Source organism: Trematosphaeria pertusa (assembly GCF_010094035.1).
Source record: "Trematosphaeria pertusa strain CBS 122368 unplaced genomic scaffold BU26scaffold_1, whole genome shotgun sequence".
NCBI classification, from domain to species: domain Eukaryota; kingdom Fungi; phylum Ascomycota; class Dothideomycetes; order Pleosporales; family Trematosphaeriaceae; genus Trematosphaeria; species Trematosphaeria pertusa.
The window spans coordinates 3158182-3176273 of NW_022987212.1; the positions used below are offsets into that span (position 1 = coordinate 3158182).

At 54.4% G+C, this 18092-nt stretch overlaps 8 protein-coding genes across 8 annotated transcripts; 5 read left to right on the plus strand and 3 right to left on the minus strand.

The window, feature by feature from the left end:
* Position 1: 1 nt before the first annotated feature.
* Positions 2-1725, minus strand: BU26DRAFT_513505 (DNase I-like protein). The gene has a single exon (XM_033827636.1). It carries the CDS (start codon positions 1259-1261, stop codon positions 323-325), a length of 939 nt encoding a protein of 312 aa, XP_033691723.1. The 5' UTR covers positions 1262-1725; the 3' UTR covers positions 2-322.
* Positions 1726-2120: 395 nt separating this feature from the next.
* BU26DRAFT_558162 (uncharacterized protein) lies at positions 2121-3622 on the plus strand (the record flags this gene model as incomplete). Its single annotated transcript, XM_033832533.1, has 2 exons — positions 2121-2456; positions 2507-3622. 2 exons carry the CDS (start codon positions 2121-2123, stop codon positions 3620-3622), a joined length of 1452 nt encoding a protein of 483 aa, XP_033691724.1.
* A 795-nt stretch (positions 3623-4417) lies between these two features.
* Positions 4418-6024, minus strand: BU26DRAFT_513507 (uncharacterized protein). The gene is made up of 3 exons (XM_033827637.1): positions 5740-6024; positions 5186-5686; positions 4418-5129 (listed from the first exon to the last, which is right to left on the minus strand). Exons 1-3 carry the CDS (start codon positions 5825-5827, stop codon positions 4636-4638), a joined length of 1083 nt encoding a protein of 360 aa, XP_033691725.1. The 5' UTR covers positions 5828-6024; the 3' UTR covers positions 4418-4635.
* A 382-nt stretch (positions 6025-6406) lies between these two features.
* BU26DRAFT_414007 (uncharacterized protein) lies at positions 6407-7192 on the plus strand (the record flags this gene model as incomplete). Its single annotated transcript, XM_033823044.1, has 2 exons — positions 6407-6733; positions 6791-7192. The coding sequence occupies 2 exons, from the start codon at positions 6407-6409 to the stop codon at positions 7190-7192; spliced, it is 729 nt and encodes a 242-aa protein (XP_033691726.1).
* Positions 7193-7724: 532 nt separating this feature from the next.
* BU26DRAFT_513509 (uncharacterized protein) lies at positions 7725-8764 on the plus strand. Its single transcript, XM_033827638.1, has 3 exons — positions 7725-7800; positions 7973-8079; positions 8204-8764. Exons 1-3 carry the CDS (start codon positions 7762-7764, stop codon positions 8673-8675), a joined length of 618 nt encoding a protein of 205 aa, XP_033691727.1. The 5' UTR covers positions 7725-7761; the 3' UTR covers positions 8676-8764.
* A 71-nt stretch (positions 8765-8835) lies between these two features.
* Positions 8836-10345, minus strand: BU26DRAFT_513511 (uncharacterized protein). Its single transcript, XM_033827639.1, has 2 exons — positions 10148-10345; positions 8836-10058 (listed from the first exon to the last, which is right to left on the minus strand). The coding sequence occupies exons 1-2, from the start codon at positions 10335-10337 to the stop codon at positions 9295-9297; spliced, it is 954 nt and encodes a 317-aa protein (XP_033691728.1). The 5' UTR covers positions 10338-10345; the 3' UTR covers positions 8836-9294.
* Positions 10346-11385: 1040 nt separating this feature from the next.
* BU26DRAFT_28475 (kama family protein) lies at positions 11386-13624 on the plus strand. The gene is made up of 4 exons (XM_033821547.1): positions 11386-11879; positions 11942-12543; positions 12590-12920; positions 13034-13624. Exons 1-4 carry the CDS (start codon positions 11694-11696, stop codon positions 13460-13462), a joined length of 1548 nt encoding a protein of 515 aa, XP_033691729.1. The 5' UTR covers positions 11386-11693; the 3' UTR covers positions 13463-13624.
* A 635-nt stretch (positions 13625-14259) lies between these two features.
* Positions 14260-17869, plus strand: BU26DRAFT_28515 (uncharacterized protein). The gene is made up of 2 exons (XM_033821554.1): positions 14260-14839; positions 14910-17869. Exons 1-2 carry the CDS (start codon positions 14400-14402, stop codon positions 17551-17553), a joined length of 3084 nt encoding a protein of 1027 aa, XP_033691730.1. The 5' UTR covers positions 14260-14399; the 3' UTR covers positions 17554-17869.
* The last annotated feature ends 223 nt before the right edge of the window (positions 17870-18092 follow it).

The window sequence follows — 18092 nt, forward strand, 5'->3', positions numbered from 1 at the left end:
CGTTCAGGTTCCTTGATGTACAATGATTCGGCGAAGCGCCGTGGTCTATGAAAAGAAAATTCATATGCCTACCCACATGTTTGCACGCCTGCTTCTGCCCGTATCCAGCATTCTGTGATCTAATGGCTTCAATATGTATTGCGCCGAAAGAAGGGCGAAGGTATCGCACCATGACCTAATTGGCTCTATCTGAGACAGCCTCGTAGCTACCTTCCCTTATCCTACACGCCTCAAAGATTGCCCATATCCTCACCAACAGGCAACACAACGCTCCAGCACGTTTGACCCCTTCTTCTGCGCGCTGTCACAGCATCTACCCAACCTAGTTCCAGGTGAAGACACAAGAAAGCCCAAGGTGATCGCTGAACTCGAGATCCGTACAGTCATGTTTTATTGAAGACGTCTGCAGGATGCGGATATTGGAAGGTGTAAGGTTATGCAGCGCAACTTTGTCGAGGCGATTCGGCGGAAACGGTTTGTCGCCACGGGCACCCCAAGTAAATCCCGGATCAGACGGGCGAAGATAGGTCCATGCGTCGACCAGACCATTATCGGAAACGATTTCATCGTCCTCGGGGAGCACCGGATTGAAGTCGCCAGCCACAAGCCCATGACCGGCCGCGCGCAGGTAAGAGGCAATGATGGATAGCTGCTGCGGTCGTCGTGAAGGATTGATGGGTAACGAGTCGAGATGTACGTTGATGAGACGGATCCGGGCAAGCCCTTTAGTTTGGGGAGTCTTGTTGGAAACCAAGTCGCAACATAGGGCATCTCTATCGAAGCGACTAGGCAGAGAAACCCTCCAAATCGGGCCGAGCGAGATGGAGTGATTGAATAGACAGATCTTCGATATCAGGGTGACGGTAGCAAATGATTGCTTTCCGAACTTGGAGTCGTCGGCTTCGCTTGAATACCACTGCTGCTGTATCCAAGGATGCGCTAGTAGCTGGGCAATCGCAGCCTTGTTGACGTCTTGGAGAAAGATAACATCGGCATTCGCCATGGCCTCGATAGTTTGCAGGAGAGCGGAAATACGAGGTCCAGGAGATGGTGAGCCAGCATCCACGTTCCACGTGACGACTTCTAGTCTGCCGGGCGAAGGATGCGGAGCAACAGTTGAAGGAGTGTTTCTCGCAAGTGGGATCCATCGGCCGTTGGTGTAGTGATTCCATCTCTGGAATTTGATGTTCGCAGGCGTTCGTGCCGGTAGCGGAGTCCCATGCCACCATGAAGAAATCTGGGCGTGCAGCTGGAGGAGCATCGTGGTGAAATGCAGGGGTTTGGGCGCGCGACGTTTCTACTTACCAGTAAGCAACGGACGGTTACTGTGTCCTCTTCTTTTGGAGAATGTAAATTTTCAAGAGCGTGGGTTCCCTTCCCACTAAAAGCAGGTGAACCGTACTCTGTGGTTGAAAGCTGTGGCTCGACCAGAGAAGTTGGCCCAAGGCGGAGCGTTCGGCGGTAGGGTTCCGCGGCAACCACGAACCTGTGTACCGCAGAGAAACGTGCAGGATTCTCGTCCACCCTTGCATGATCAAGCTGGTAGTTTGTGTGCTCTCGCTGCCACTTTTGAGATGCATGCCGCCTCACTCGGAAAGGTTGATACTTTGCTCACGTCGGCCCGTTTCGGAATTACAATGTTGCGGAAACCTCTATGCCCAAGGACATAGCGCGCAAGTGAAAGCTTTACGGTACGGTGGGAGATTATCTGACAGCATTTCGAGATGGTAACATAGCAAGAGGCGCGGGCCCTCGCAGCATGGGGGCTATTATGGCGAGGTGTCCAGCTATGACGTCAGTGCTACTCAGCCTCCAGCTGTGCCTCCATCCTCCAAGCAATCCTCTGTCGCTCAACCTATCTCGGATACCAGAGTATTGGCTCGCCTGCCCTCTCGGAGACTTGGCGGGCTCGTCCCACTACCAGCAATGGCCCGAACCGATCGCGATCTTCAGCGCTGACTGGAGGCCGCTTGCACGCGACACCACCTCAGCCCTGCTATGGCACAGGAAATGGCCCCCAAAAGCATTCCTGAGCACTTGATTGCCTTAAAATATGAGCCTTCCCACGGTAAAAAGTCGTCCGCGGGACTGCACACTGGCATCTTTGAACACCGACAGCAATGGAACTCGCACAAAGCGCATCCTGGGTCCCTCCCGACACCTCGCATCTCCAGTTTCACGACTGTGACGTTGTCGCTACCTGGTCAATGGCCTTCTTCATGTCTCTAGATCTTCCCGCCCAAATGACGATATATCTAGTGCAGGATGCCTTCACGGAATACTGGGACGAGAATAACATTACTCATCCGGACCCCGCCAACGAAATCCTACCATGGGCCGTTGATTCAGGCGAGCCGGTATTCCTCCAGGCACTCAGTTACACCAACGATGAATGCAAGTCTGATTTCTGCCGCCTGCTGCCCTGGGCGGGGAACGCAGATTTGGCAGGAAGAGGTGTAAGTCCCCGCTCTAGCTGAGCAGTGTACATCTACTGATCCGACTGCAGATGGTCGTAAACTACTGTATACAAGCCGTTTTCGTGACCTTGTACATTGCCGTACATATGGCTGCGCGCTTTGGCTGGCGCCCCAGGAGCAGAAGCATCGCCCATCGCGTCCTCACCGCTGTGCAAGAATCGACGAGGCCGTTCCTCGATTCTGCTCTGCTCTTCTGCGTCGCGGTACACTTCGCCGCCATGTTTACTTTCGTCCGGGGGCGCGTCGACGATGACAGTCCCACACCCACGACAGGCGCCGTGGTCTCCGTCTTCATCGCACTTTACACCATCTTCCCCCCGCTCGCCCTGCACAGCTGCGCAGCCGAGCATCTCCGCCGCAAGCATGGTCGCCGATATATCTGGAGCTTCGTCGGCGCGCTCACAGTCATTATGAGCGGCCTATACTATAGCGATCCCCAGAGCCCCTGGCGACGGCAGTGGGCAGACTGGGACAATCTCAGCGCCTATCTGAGCGCCGACGAGACAGAAATCGATCGTCTACTGGAGGAAGACCCGGACCATCAACTGAAGTGGGAAAGCTTCTGCGTCACGAAGCTGGGCGCAGACCGCGCCAACTGGGCATTCACCATCATGCTCGGCATCATCACCATCCTGGTGCTTCTCGATCTCATCATCGTGGCAAACGCACTTCGCATCCCGTTCCTCCGGAGCGAGCGACGCCCCATTCTGCGCAGCGTGTGGCGTTACCGCTGGGTCCTCTCGGCCTTCTTCGCCCTGCAGGCCATGTGGGTGTGCCTGGGGATATTCTTCTGGTTCCGCAACGAGCTCAACAAGCACGCTGGGCAGGAGAACAAAGACCGGCAGTGGACCTTCGGCCAGATCCTGGCCGTTGCTACCTGGGCGCCCGTGATCATGGAGTTCTATGTCCTGTGGCGCGACGGCGCGGAGAAGGGTCTCACTGGGCTGTTGAGCGATCGTTATGTGGTCCTGAGCGGGGACGTCGTGCAGCACAACGAGAAGGACGTGGATGCTTCCCCGCAGCCAGATCTTGAAGGCCAAGGAGACGTTCAAGCGCGAGGCTCTGGGTCGTTTGACTATGGGCCCCTGCAACAGCAGGGAGATCCTATGGGAAGCGATAGTTCGATTGGCACGTCCAGAGATTAAATTTCCAGCGGCGCGCACTTGCTGTAGGCAGAATATATGGAAAGGAAGTCGTGTAGGCTTCTTTACTACTAAATCAATGCGATCCCTCATCGACTTCCTCGCGTACTCCCACTCGATGTCTGTATATCCGAGGGTATCAATCGGTGTCGACACTGCCAATCAAGAGCTATGTCAGCTACGCTCGTATATTCTCAATGCCAACATCATGAAGCCTGTTTCCTGCCCGAGGCAGCGGGCTCAAAGGCAAGTAAACATACCTGTGTCGTCTCACGAGTATACGAAAACACAGTACACATGCGCACGGAACCCTTCACTGCCAAGGACGAACCCGCAGAGGGCTCGGCATGCCACCGTGAAACCCCAGCATCAAGAGCGTAGGCACCGCTCATCGGTGGTAGCTCTGCATCGAGAGACGGCGCGCTGCAACCCGAAGTCAATGTCTCGACACCCGAGAGCGAATCCTCTAGAGCGCGGAGGGTAATGCTGTGATGCAACAGCTCCTCACGGAGTTGGAGTTCCAGAGATACGGGCGCCCCGAACGGCGCGCTTCAAGTCCTGTGACTGCATAGACTCCACAGCACGCGGTGGAACGGGTCTTCTGATGCGGTGTGCCCGCTGGACGCCGAGAGAGGTATGCAGCTGTGTTACCTGGTGGCACGTGAACGTCCCGCTTCACACGCGGTGCTGACTCCTTGGACGCGTGGTGTGGTAGTACGCACATCGTCTGGATTAGGGTTGCGGGAAGTCTGCAAATTGCGTGTAGAGGCAGCGGTTTGACGTGATTGAATCGGACTAATGCAGGCTAATCTTAGTGCTTCTTTACGCAGGGAAGGCTCTATCAGGCAATTGATAGATGTATCAATTGCATTCAAACCCGCTAAATGCAGATACTAGATCATATTACATACAGCCCTCGCTTGTCGTCTAATTCCGCGCGTCGTCTATACATATCTTTTCATTGCGTACCTCGCCCGAGATTGCTCGCGTAGGGCCGGTCCCGCTACGTGGTGTGTTCAACGACCTGTACGCTGCCTCTGAATCTCGTCCCTGAAGAGGTTCTGCCCTGGAGCAGGTCGAATGTCGTCGTCGCTCACAAGACTGCCGAGACTATCTCCCCGGGAGTGTTCACGAGGATCGTGATATTGGGGCCGCGCCTCCCTTTCTTCAAGCCTAATTGCGCCCTTCTTTCCCAAGCCGAGGCGCTGTCTCTTGCTCTTACCCGACCCATAGCCCCTGTTGCGGCCCATGATATTTCCCAGACCAATCACGCGTTTCTGGCGCATCCCGATGAACAGCCCAACCACGATGACCACGACAAACCCAAGGCCGACCGGGAGGCCGATCATCAAGCCCTCCTTGTTGATCGAGTTCTGTGGCGGCGGTGCATAGTGGCGCGGGGGCTCGTTTTGGAGGGTGATCATGGGGCCGTCGAAGGGTTTGGCTTCCTGGTTCGGATCATCGCCTTTGAAGTTCAAAGCGCGGAATGTCAAGTTGTACATGGAGTAGCCTGCACCAGCAATCTGTGAGCACAGTCCTCTTCGCTGAATGCCAATTTGGACGTACCTTGCAACCATTCCTTTTTCATGTTCACAGCAACGACACCCCAACTGTTCTCTGTCACGTCCGAGGACCATGCTTCCTGTGCCGAATCATTGGCCCATTGGATCTTGACGGTAACGGTGGAATTCAGTTCGAAGAAGTCGGGATTCCAAGTCACATAGTAAGTCTTCCCTACGTAAAGGGTGGACATGTTGTTCGGCAGACAGAAGGGCCTTGCGTTCGCGTCATGGCAGACAGGGAAGTTTGTGCTGATAGGTGCTGGCTGTCCGGTGCGTGAGAAGGTGTAGGTCGTCTTCGAGGCCTCCTCGGTAGCAGTGGCGGAAGCATCTCCTGTGGTGGTAGCTTCGCTGCCAGTGGGCTGAGGCCCGAAGACTTCAAAGGTGGTGGTCTTGCCCTCGCTGTTGGTTCCCACAACCAGGCCGACCGAAGGCTGCTGAGAGACGGACGAACTGGTCGCAGCCGCCTGCGAAGAGGTGGAAGCTACTGTTACAGAGCTGCTACCATCTGCAAAACGGACTGTGAGCAATTGATCTGAGAGTGGAGCAATTCAAGCTCACCTTGTCTCTTGGCAGCCAGAGGCCCAGCAGACACGCCAAGGAGGGCGTTCGAAGCGAAAAAGAGCGCAGCGAAGCTGTTGAGAAGCATCGTGAGGCGCTCGGGAAGATGACTCGGAACCACTGGGGTTTCGCAAAGCTCGCAACCTCAATTGACTTCAAGAACGAGGAGGAAGGACGAAGAGAAGAACGAAGAGCAAGTCTCGAGGAGCAGCAGCGTTGTTTTGAGACGGAAATGCGGCGGAACAGGGTCCCAACGACCCAATCGGCGGCAAAAGGGGTTTCATGGTGAACAGGGCTGGATTCGGGCGCTGGCCCAAGCTCCTGACAGGAGCCAAACAACCCGGGGCCGCCAAGCAAACAGTGCCAACATCACGGCTGTTGACACCGCGCTGCTGCCTTCGCCCTCACCCCTCGACTCCCATCGTTCCCGCGGCGCGTCTGTCATTCATCCTCTCTTCGCCCCACGCGCATTGCGATCGCCTTGGAATTTGCGCTTTCTGATTCTACCGCTCCTTCCCTACCGCTACCGTCTGACGTCCCCACAAATTGTCGCGCGAACCACTCGCCTCGCCGCAGACCCTGCCGGACAACTGCATCATATCATCCAGCACGGCAGCGCCCGCCACCACCTTTTCCCCCCAACTCTCTTCACACATTATTTATCGCGATGCGCGCTTCAATACTCGTCGCTGCTCTCCCGGCGCTTGCCCTCGCCGAGGAACAGGTCCCGCTCGTCGATAAAATCAAGGGATTTTGGAGCAAGGCGACCGCAGCGGTCTCATCGGCAGTTCCCGCCGTGCCTTCGCCGTTAGATGCCGGGGCAGCGAAGGCGGCAGAGCAGATACAACATGAGCTCACGCTCGACACCTGGAGAGACGTGTTGACAGTGGATCCCACGGCCAGCGCGCCCACCACCCAGGACTGGCTCGTCTATATCACGGGCGGAAACACGACGTGCTATGGCCTCTGCGGCAATACGACCAAGGCGTGGAACGTACGAACGCATTTTCATAGCCGTTGCTGAGTGTCTGACGGAACTAACGATACCTAGACTTCACTTCCTCTCCTCGCCGCGCGACCCAACCCTCCTAAATTCGCCGTCGTTGACTGCGATAAGGAAGCTATCCTCTGCAACTCGTGGTCCGTTGGGCCTCCATCGCTCTACTACTTCCAGATTCCCAAGCCGCTGGCTGACCAATCCGCTCCTGCGCCCACCGTTCGCTTTATTCCGCTGAACCGCACCTCCACCACCGTGGATACCTTCAAGAAACTTGTCCTTGACGGAGAGTATGAGAAGCGCGCACCGTATGAGGGTGCATGGCACCCGTTCAGCGGCTGGCTGCAGGAGTACCATTTGGCTATCCCGGTTGCTTGGGTTCTCTGGGGCTTCTCTAAGATGCCATCGTGGCTTCCCATGATCCTTATCTCTTTCATGAGCAGGTCTTTTATGTAGGTCCTAACGCAATTGATTCGAAGTTCATACGCTGACACCTTCTGTAGGAGCCGTCGCACGGGACCCCAGAACCCAGCTCAGCAGGGTGCACCAGCGCCGCAGTAGATACATCCTTGAGCTTCAGCGTTCCATGGGGTACGAGTTCTTATAAAGAGGTAGTGTTACTCGTTAGGTGGCTCTTGACTTCGACAGGGTCGTATTTCTTCACGGTTGAATGTCTTCGTGGGTATTAGTTTGTAATAGGATCGTTTTCACTAAGGGTCACGGCCATTCTTCGGGGTTCCAAGGGTGGAAGTTCGCGCACAGGAGAAAAGGGAATATAGGGACCAACTAGCTCATGGGGATGCAGCTAGCGATTTTCGTCGAATATAGTCAATCATGATTCTTCTCGTTTACAATCACCGTGCTTGCGCTAGTCTCTGAACGCTGCGTCGTCAGTTCTACTCTCTGCATACAGTATTGACCAATTAGCGTGTGGTTAGCGGCGTCGGAAAAACATCGGTCGATGGACCAAAATCTCGCGACGCATCAAGCTCCGCAACCTAAACTCCAATCTGGACATACTCGCCATGGTCAATATAGTAAAACGAATGCGCAAGCTGCGTGAGGTAAGTTTATAGCTGATCGTCATTCTACATCGTCGTTGGACCCCGCTAACCACCATTACAGAAGGTACAGCTCCCGTCTTCCACTCCTATCCCGAGGGACCTCCATCCGCGATACACGGCCTCCGAGCACAATTGCCCAGCAATTAAGACATGCTGACAGTCACTGCTATAGCTATTATGGATACGAGTCGGACCAGGCGCCCTCATACTGCCAAAGGAGGTGACGAAGATCAGCATGGAGTTCAACACAAAAATAATCGGAGGACATCGAGGGGCACGGTACGCTTCTCAATTGTCCTATGGTTTCCGCCAGCGCGCCTCTCCCATCGTCCGCGCGCCATGGGAAAAGCTGGCGCGGAGATGGTTGGGATTTGCAAATACAGGAGCTGATGCAGAGCCACAGGAAGTTCTGGCGCGAAATGCTCCCCCGAATAAAATACCGCAACCCTGCGCTTCCTATCCAAATCTCGCGGCATAGCGATCCCTCCGGACCCTCTCTCCTGCACATTTACATGTCCGCGAACCCGGGCTCGCAACCCGCAGCTACCTCCTCGCCCGCGACTACCGAAACCTCCACTCCTCCATCGGGCACACCTAATCCCCGCAATACACTCACTCCAGACACGTCCACGCCGACGCACTCGATTGACATCAAAATGAAAGGCGAGTCGGAGATACTGGATCAGCTGATTGAGAAGACGGGCGCAGTGGTGATCCAACCCACGCCACAGGAGCTGGGGGAGCTGGAAGAGATCAAGGAGTTTAAGGAGCGGGCGGAGAAGGATAGGGTGGATGTGCGCGAGAAGCTGATGAAGGAGCGGAGAGAGGAGGAACTCCTGCGGCTAGCAAGGGGTGAGGCTGCTGCTGCTACGTAGTCTGCGCGGGGATTGGGAGGGTGACGGTTTGCGTTGGAGGCATGCCTAGTGTATGATACTTGTATCTAGGGTGGGTAGGTGGGTTAAGAGACGGTGTATATCATGTATATTGTATCATACGTTATAGACATGTGGAATGGTCCCTCACGCATCTTCGTGATCTCTCCTTACGGGCCGGCCAAGGAAAAGTCTTGGTGAGACTAAACCTCCCTTTCGACAAGCACTCGGAACGAGAGCTTCGTGGAGTTGAAGTGAACGTGCTGTGCAGCCAAGCCGTACTCCCATGGGCATTCAACAGCACACCGATCAGTGTACGGAACTGAGACACTCGAATGCACACCGATCACTGTACCTACCCGTCCGGCTATCTGCACCCCACACAAGCCAGCATAAGCCACGGTAGTGCGCAGCATACGGGTTCAATAGATGCTCGAGCCGTATACGTTGAAAGTCGCGCGTACGGTTCTTGGACAATTCGGGCACGTGCAACGTTCCCCCGGGCGCGCATGTGCGAGCCGTCAAATGACTTGCAAATAGTAATACTGTTACTTGAGCCAAGGCGGCTACTCGCAGGTACCTCCCGAAGCCCTCAACAGTAGGCACAACCCGCATGCTGGGCTTAGGCGACAACACCGCCTCTCCACCAGCTCGCCGCACCGAGCACGAACACTACCACCATGGCATCGCTCACAACCGTGCTGTAGATCACGCTGTACCGCCCGACGACCCTCACGTACCCCGCATATGGTTCCGGCAGCATCTGTGCGATGCTGGAGAGAATGCCGCTTCCCTGTAGCTGCCCTTTCTCAATGAAGTACCGTGATGTCTGCATAACCACTTCGAAGGTGGCGAAGAGGTAGAAGAAGTGCGCAAAGGTTTCCGAGGATGTGCTATCCGCCGTCCAGTCTTCCTCAGCGGTCGATGTGCGCGAGGTTTTTGAGCCGGTGAAGGGCGTTTGGAGCACGATCCAGGTGGCGAGGCCGAGCGAGAAGAGCGAGTGCACGAGGCGCCATATCCAGGCCGAGGATTGCTCTGGCGGGGGCGCTGGTGCGGCACCGCCGCCCTGCATGGCGGAGAACAGATTCGCAAGGCCCGGAGGAAGATCGCCTGGAGGTTCGCCTGGCTGGCCTGGCATGCCGCCTGCTCCTCCTCCTCCCATCAGCTGCTGCAGCATAGCCATGCTGGGGTCGTTCTGGAAATCGGGAGGTTGGCCCATTGGGAATGGGGGTGTGGCATTGCCGTCGAAGGCGAATGGCGACGGGAGGCGGGGCTGCGAAGCTGGGGTGTAGTGGTGTTGCGATATGTCAATTTCCTCGGGGTCTGGGGTTGCTGTTCCGGCGGCGGTGGGTCCAGGCTGTGGAGAGCCTGTTGGTGAAGGCTTGACTTCAACCTAGTCAGCGACGTCGCAGCAACGTCGCAGGAGCTGGCAAGGCAAAGAAACTGTCAAGGCAAAGAAAGGAGTTTAAGCCTACCCGGTACATCCTTCTCTACATCTCGATGGGAGCCGCCTTGCAGCTGAGTGATTGCTTGCAAGCGTGAAGCCCCGCCTGCCTGAATCTTTGCTGCGCGTCGCTCACGCCGCAGCCGTGCTTTTTCCTGCGCCGGGGATTCTGTAGGCGCTGCAGGCGCCGAGACAGTAGGTTCATCGGGTGATTCGGCCATTGTGTTGAAGTGTGGTGTGGGGTCGATGCGATTAATGCTTGTCACGATAAGTTTGTGGTGTTTGAAGGCTGAGGTCATCGGTTGCATGCCCAGACTTTCGGGAAGGCTCCCGCGCGCTAAACAGGTTTAGGAAGAGGCCCTGGTCCCGCTTTTCTTCCGTCGTGAGTTGCACGGCGTCGTCCTGCAACCACACGTCCCATCATCCGCACAGAATTTTTCTCTTCTCTGCTGTGACTCACCTGGTACGGGACTTATCTCCTCATCTGGACACGAGCGTTTCACAGTTTATGCAGGATGCCTAGGTACAGCCGATAAACGTCCAGTCTTTCTTTGGCTGCGCTGGAGACCACAGATCATTCACGGCCCTATCGCAGCTATGCACTTTCCTTTGTGCTCGAAGCGAAATCAGTGCTTGCAACACACAGCACCGTTTATCATCTCGTCCACTAACTACTACAGAACATGGATGGACATGCCCTCCTTCTCAACCAGGAACGATGTGTTGGGTGCACGAGAGTACAAGAGCCAGGGCAACCGCCGGATGGGACGTATTCAGCACCCGAAAGCCGAGGTGCTAATACGTCCGAGCTACGTCTCGGGTCACGAGGTCTCCACTTCCCATTCGGCGGGACGACCCAAAAGCCAGGTCTGGCTTGTGCAACGACTGCATCGAGGTAGCTGCCAAGGCCTAACTATGATTTGCACCTCCCGCCTGTTTACTTCCAACATATCACCGTAGGTACAGTAGAACTTTCTATTCCGTTGGGCGGAATGACTTCCTATCCCATCTCTCCGCAGTTGCTGTCCTCGTCCTTTCTCCATCCGCAAAGGGCTCGTCTGTTAGGCACATTACGAAGCTTCCTCTTCAGTGGAATACTTTCTAATCGAGAAAATCAAAACGGCAATTATCGCGATCAGCTGCCTTGCCACGAACAGGCATGTTATTCCACTAATCATGGCTTCAAAACGCGCCAAAGCGAATCACAACACTTATTGCGTCGGCGCCGAGCAACGGTCGTCCTGCACGAGTATCACCTACGCTGATAATCGGGAGTTTCAAGGACCTGTAGTCGCACCCGTCCGATAGTCCCGGCCACTCATATCTCCTTCCTACCAACTCAGTGCATCAGGGACTGCATCTCGACAAGCAATGGTTTCCGAATACGTGAGTCGATCCTGCCTACGAGTACTAGCATCACATGTGGAAGGCATATAGATGGCTATATTGGGCGTATCAAAAAGTTCCTTACGATACCGCCACCGCTCCCTCTGGACTTGTGTCGCCATACTTTGCGCGTTTAAAAGGTTCTTCCAGCCAGCTACTAGGAGAATTTCTGGTCAGGCAATCACCGAGAGATGTCTGGCCTGAGCTTGCGCCCTGCCCGTTTCGCGGCACGGCGGTCGCTTCCCCCGCCGTTCATTCCCGCTGCACAACAATATCGGACCCACTGTACATCAATTGACGATCGGAGGCGGTATTGGAGTCGGCTCGCCCCGTGGAAGGATGTGTCGTCCGAGGAGTTCACCAGCTACAGATTCCAGGTGCGTAGCTCCCATATTTCTAGAGCCGTGCTCAGATCCTGTGGCCTTACTATTTTATTCAGCTCCGGAATACCATCGTTGGCGCGCCCAAACTCTACAAGTTCCTCTCGGACGTACTTCCGGATACTCTCGCACCATCGAGAAACCCTCTTCTTCAGTATATCAAAACGAGGGATGACTTCATCGACGATGCGATAGCGGGCCTGAAACTTGCGCCCATGGCTATTCGATTGACGCCGCAGATATTGTCTCGGGTTAACTGGGGGAGCCCTCTCGACGACCCAATTCGTCGCCAGTTCCTGCCCCTCAAGAGTGGAATCATTCCTGATCACGAGCAGTTAACGCTAGATAGCTTGCACGAAGAGGAAGACATGGCGGTCACCGAAGATGGAGCAACTGTTCCTGGTCTGGTTCATAGGTATCCTGGCAGAGCCTTATTCTTAGCCACCTCGATCTGCCCTGTATACTGCAGGTTCTGCACACGATCATATGCGGTTGGCGCGAACACCGAAGCCGTATCAAAGTCGCCCCAGAAACCGAGCCGGAAACGATGGGAGCTCGTCTTCCAGCACATTGAAAAGGAACAGAGTTTGCAGGACATTGTCGTCTCTGGGGGAGATGCGTACTATCTCCAACCCGAAGCCCTCAAGGAGATTGGCGAACGGTATGACTACATTTCTATGCTGAACGTGGGAACTAATGCTGCCTAGTTTGCTCAGTATCCCGCACATGCGACGCATACGCTTCGCGTCGAAAGGCTTGGCGGTGGCTCCTGGCCGCATTCTCGACAAGGAGGATGCGTGGACGAGTACTCTGATAGACCTCTCCAACCTCGGCCGCCAGATGGGAAAGCAAGTGTGCCTTCACACACACTTCAACCACCCGAACGAGATTACGTGGATCACCCACGATGCAGCAAACTATCTCTTCAAGCACAGTGTCATTGTGCGCAACCAGTCCGTGCTGCTTAAGGGCGTCAACGACGACCTTGAGACGATGGGGAACCTCATCAAGGCGCTCGCCGATATCAATATCCAACCTGTAAGTTCCTTCCCGCCAGGCAGCCCCCTTCGGACTGCTTTTGATTCAGTCGGAATCCATGTTCCTCCATACTTCCATCTATTTCGTTTCGGCCTTGATCTAACTATTAACAGTACTACGTCTACCAATGCGACATGGTGCGCGGCATCGAAGATCTGCGAACACCTCTACGGACAATCCTCGACCTCGACAAAACCATTCGAGGCACCTTCTCGGGTTTCATGATGCCATCATTTGTTGTCGACCTACCCGGCGGCGGTGGGAAACGCCTCGCTTCCACTGTTGAGGAGTACGACGAAGAAAATGGGATTTCGTACTGGCAAGCGCCCGGTCTACCAGGCAAGAAGGGAAAGCAGACCTACGTATACTACGACCCTCGTCCACAACCTACAAACGCTGAAGCCGTGCAAAGCGTACACAACCAGGGACTGCATTCGGACCAAGCGCACAGCTCCATTCCGGTTGCAGACACCAGCATAGCTCCTCTGGAAGACCATCCCGAAGGGAATCACGGAAAGCAGGCCGCTAGCGCCGCCGGCTGAGTCCATCGAACGCTCGATGGGAATGGAGACTAGCTTCCCTTCATAACGGCCGACAAGTTTGCATTAGCGTGGTATTTGGGAAGAGTGGTAACCGCTGATGAATTACTCCTTCATTCCCGCATCATGCCTTACAACTCTCCATCGCGGCCTCATGTAAGCTAGTGTGCGAAAGCGCTCGTTTCGTTTGCCAACTCTCTTTACAACTTCCTTTGCTTCGGCACAGCCGGGCGTGTCGGAAAGAGAGAACCGAAGACAAAAGTTTTGTTGTTTTGTTGTTTTCTTACTGTAGCCTCTGGAGCGTGATCCTTCCAAACTGTTAGTGGCTATATCTGGATCATTCGATGGAAGTGTAGGAGGGGCCCGATGCAATAATATCCATGTTTGATGCTTCCGTATCCAAAGGGTCCCTACCTAGGCACGGCAATCCACCTGGGCAGCTAGCTCCACGCTAGTCTGTAAGCGGCTCCCTCAGTTCTGAGCTTGGCGGGCACACCCACACCAAATTTTTTAACAAAGTTACACGGACAACGACCGGTTGCTTCACGCCAGCACGACGTTGTGCAGGCTTATTTTAATTGGCTTCCACTCGCGGGTCGCTGCTTAACCTCAGCTATCAACTCCGCACTGCACCACGCCGCACCACACCGCGAGGACTAAGGCTTTCCCAAGCTCAGCAAGATCAAGCGGCGACAATGGCTGCATTGGCGAGGCAGTATGCGGCTTTTCGTAGGACGTCGACTGGCGCCAAGGCCCGCGAGGCTGATACACCATCTGCCTTCGTGGAAGCCTGCGGCTGTGCTTGAAATCTCAGCCGCGTAGCTTATCTCGCTGCTGGAGGAAGAATTGTACACTTTCTACAACACGGGCACTCCTCATCTCCGGACCTCCCCTACATCAAACCTTTGACGAAAGCTGATGAATTCTAGCCTCATCCGCGATGGAACCAATCACCGCTTTCGGCCTGGCGGTCAACATCGTTCAACTCATAGATTTCGGAGCCAGGCTGTTGCGCGAAGCGCATGAGATTCACCAGTCGAGCAGCGGTCACACCATGGAGCACGCTGAACTTCGTCAAATATCTGAAGATCTCCTGCGAATGTGCGATGAGGTTCCTTCCATCGCGTCCAACCAAAGCTCCCACAGCCTCGTAGGCATGGTGCCGGAAATCAGCAAGATAGCAGCTGATACGAAGACGGCCGCAGGAGATCTAATTGCTGCCATTGAAAGGCTGAAGCGCAAAAGCGGTTCCAAAAGCCGATGGAAGAGCTTTCGTCAGGCCCTTGCTACGGTGTGGAGCCGAGACGAAATCGAGAAGATGCACGCAAGACTCAGGAACCTGCGCAGCCAACTTCAGTCGCATATGATTACCCATATATCGTAAGTTGGCGCTGATCCTTCCCGTTACTACTATTTGCTCGATAATTGCTTGATATGCTAACAAGCATAGGTCCGCTCAGGAGAGGCTTCTCCTTGATTTCAAGAAATTGAGAACCGAGTTGAGACGAATGAACATTCCGGGACCGGAATCGGTTGAGGATACCATAGAGCGTCTTGAAAAGGTCCGCCTCGCTACACTGGATAAAGATGCCTTGAAAGAAATTGAGATGTCTCTGAGACGCTTTCGCACAATGCGCGCAGATGTCCAGAAGGAGTATAGGATCCTGCTTAGCCTGCGATTCGAAGTTATGTATGATCGTTATTCCGCAATCCCACAAGCTCACCAGAAGACGTTCGACTGGATCTTTACGCCAGACCGTCTCCCTCCTTCAGATCCTCGATCCAGGATAGCGTTCCGCGATTGGCTCCAAAACGATACTGGGGTTTTCTGGATCACAGGCAAACCAGCGTCAGGGAAATCAACATTAATGAGATACCTCTGTGACTCTCAAAAGAGTAGGGATTACTTGCTCTCTTGGGCCGGTAGTGCGAGGTTGGCAACTGCAGGGTTCTTTTTCTGGATCGCAGGCTCCCATTTACAAAGATCCCAGCAGGGACTGCTCAGGCAGCTCTTGTTCGAAATTTTACGCCAATATCGGGACCTCATTCCGACCGTGTGCGAAGATAGATGGCTACACGAAGACTCCGCGACCGGGCATGACTGGATTGATCGGCATAACTGGAAGCCTTGGACACTCGATGAATTGCGCGAAGCTTTAGGGCGGCTACAGAATCTGTCTCTGGATACTAGATTCTGTTTCTTCGTGGATGGCCTCGACGAATACGACGGAGACCATTCTGAGCTGATTGAAATCGTCCGCAAACTCTCGGAACTTCCCGCTATTAAGTTGTGCGTCTCCAGCAGGCGCTGGCCGTGCTTCGAGGATGCATTTGGGGCGGATTCAAGCCGAAGACTTTACTTGGAAGATCTGACTCGCGAGGACATCACCACTTTCGCTCGAGATAAATTGAAGGAGGTACCTCAATACGTTCAACTTCAGAAGCAGAGTCAGCAAAGTTTTGATCTGGTTGAGGAAATCGTTCGAAAAGCGGAAGGTGTATTTCTCTGGGTTTTTCTGGTTGTGCGATCACTTCGAGATGGACTATCGAACGGGGACTCTGCGGCCCTCCTGAGACAACGATTTGACGAGCTTCCCGCTGATCTTGAGTCGTTGTTCGAAAAAATCATCAATTCTGTAGACGCAGTCTATAGGAGGAAGATGGCTGTAACCTTTCAGATTGCTCTCCGGGCTCCAGGGCCCGTCAGCCTTCTAACTTACTGGCTTTTGGATGAGGAGGATGATTGGACCAGGAAGATGATGGGACCACACCGTGATGTCGAGGCGAACAGAACCATTCCCGTTCATGACGTGCCCGAGCTTGAGAGCAACATGAGCAGGCGTCTTTACGGACGCTACAAAGGCCTGTTGGAACCGACTGGACGGCGCGGAAAACAACGAGTCAGCTTCCTTCACCGAACCGTACGCGAATATTTGGACACGAAGAGTGCTCACGATATCTTTGCGCTTCCTCGACTGGACTCCAATACCAAAGCCTGCAAAGCGCTTACGGCATACATAGTACTGTATGGTTCCAGCGGTGCGATGCCCCATTCCAGTGTGGAGTACTTCGTAATGTTCGCTCGCTGGGCGGAAATTCACGAGGAATCATTTGACTCCGCTTCGCTTGCGCTCATGCATGAAGGCGTAGCAAGAACGTTTGGCAGCTCAATCTTGCTCCTGCAAGAGATGATTAGGTACGGATACCTGCCAGGTCTACAGTACCTTCTTGCTCTCCACCCAGCGCTTCTGAAAGTCCACGGGCTATCGCTGCTTGAAACGGCATTGGAAGAGCCGCCTCAAACGGCAGCGAAAACGTTCGGAACTGACCATACCGTTTCTGTGCTGGATTGGCTATTGAAAGCTGGAAGCCGAACCTATCTTTCAGCGCAGAAGGACTTTTTTGCCGACTTCTTATCCTGCGGCGTGCTCGGCCAACATGAGGTAGATTATAGCAATTTATCCCCATTGCCGATGCGGTATGATATCTGGGAAACGTATCTCGATGTTCTCCTTCACCACGGCTGGGACCTAAACCAGGCATTTGAGAATACTGGATTGATGGACGGCCTTCCATGGCTTGGATACGACCAGAAATACCTACGAGAGTACGTATTCGACTCCGAGTATGAGCCCGACTCCGCCTACTTTACACGGCTGATAAGCGTCTACTCTACACTCTTGGACCACGGCCTCGACCCGAATCTGGACGTTCATGTCGATGGGCGGATGCGTACGGTATGGGGAGCATGGCTGGATCTTATTTGGGATCGAAAGTATGACGGTGAAGATAGGCTGTCTCAGGCGGCTATTGTAGAAGTGATGAAGACTTTCCTATCGAAAGGAGCATGCCCATATGAAGTCACCCGATCTGGGTACACGGTTTGGGCTAGCATGCAGGCCGCCCTCTCCCGAGAGTACAGAGATGAGCTCGCTCCTGTACTGGAGAGTGCTAAGACGAAGTGGTCCGAAATGCGGCAGTCTCGGGAGGCACGGAGCATGAAGAGGGCAAGACCACTATCGGACGACCCACATCACGGATATCGACTGGGGAGAGATGATCGAGGAGGGACTTTTAAGAGGAGGGGGGTATGACACGCTGATGCGCTTGCTTTCCTGCTTCGTTGTTCCTTCTAACGGCCGAACGATCGCTTTTGTCCATTTTTGATGGAATTCACGGCCAGATGTTCGACCTTCCATCACCTCATCCTTCCGGTTGGTTCCTAGCGGCGTTTGAAGATCACAAGAGGGCGTCTCGAGTACCTTTCCCTGTCACGCGCTAGCTTTTCGAACACTTTCTGGCCTAGCTGATCTTCATCGCATACGTCGCAGAACCAAAAAAATAGGGATCGAGTGGAAGACAGGCGTTCTGCTCTCGGGTTAGTAATCATCCAGCAAAGCTCGTTAACCACGAGCCAGACTATATTGGCCTCGCTGACAGCCCATCTCCCGCTGGCAAGGCTGCAGACGTTCGCGACATTCGTGCCTCCCCTCCGTCGCAGCACAACCACCCATTCAAGAAATTCTCTCCTTCTAGTCGAGGTGCATACGAAAGTGCAAACATCCAGGAGGAAGTTGAGCGTAAGCATGATAAGTCCGGGTCTTCACCCCGACCAAGATTTACGGCTAGCCAG

Bases quoted from the DNA above. Each gene is read 5' to 3' on its own strand.
- BU26DRAFT_513507 (XM_033827637.1), bottom strand. From the start codon at position 5,827: ATGCTTCTCAACAGCTTCGCTGCGCTCTTTTTCGCTTCGAACGCCCTC. The intron at 5,687-5,739 runs GTGAGCTTGAAT...TCCGTTTTGCAG, and splicing joins TCTGGCTGCCAAGAGACAAG to ATGGTAGCAGCTCTGTAACA. The intron at 5,130-5,185 runs GTACGTCCAAAT...TTGCTGGTGCAG, and splicing joins GAAAAAGGAATGGTTGCAAG to GCTACTCCATGTACAACTTG.
- BU26DRAFT_513509 (XM_033827638.1), top strand. From the start codon at position 7,762: ATGGTCAATATAGTAAAACGAATGCGCAAGCTGCGTGAG. The intron at 7,801-7,972 runs GTAAGTTTATAG...TCACTGCTATAG, and splicing joins GAATGCGCAAGCTGCGTGAG to CTATTATGGATACGAGTCGG. The intron at 8,080-8,203 runs GTACGCTTCTCA...GCAGAGCCACAG, and splicing joins GGAGGACATCGAGGGGCACG to GAAGTTCTGGCGCGAAATGC.
- BU26DRAFT_513511 (XM_033827639.1), bottom strand. From the start codon at position 10,337: ATGGCCGAATCACCCGATGAACCTACTGTCTCGGCGCCTGCAGCGCCT. The intron at 10,059-10,147 runs GTAGGCTTAAAC...ACTAGGTTGAAG, and splicing joins TGTAGAGAAGGATGTACCGG to TCAAGCCTTCACCAACAGGC.
- BU26DRAFT_513505 (XM_033827636.1), bottom strand. From the start codon at position 1,261: ATGCTCCTCCAGCTGCACGCCCAGATTTCTTCATGGTGGCATGGGACT.
- BU26DRAFT_28515 (XM_033821554.1), top strand. From the start codon at position 14,400: ATGGAACCAATCACCGCTTTCGGCCTGGCGGTCAACATCGTTCAACTC. The intron at 14,840-14,909 runs GTAAGTTGGCGC...TAACAAGCATAG, and splicing joins CATATGATTACCCATATATC to GTCCGCTCAGGAGAGGCTTC.
- BU26DRAFT_28475 (XM_033821547.1), top strand. From the start codon at position 11,694: ATGTCTGGCCTGAGCTTGCGCCCTGCCCGTTTCGCGGCACGGCGGTCG. The intron at 11,880-11,941 runs GTGCGTAGCTCC...TATTTTATTCAG, and splicing joins TCACCAGCTACAGATTCCAG to CTCCGGAATACCATCGTTGG. The intron at 12,921-13,033 runs GTAAGTTCCTTC...AACTATTAACAG, and splicing joins CCGATATCAATATCCAACCT to TACTACGTCTACCAATGCGA.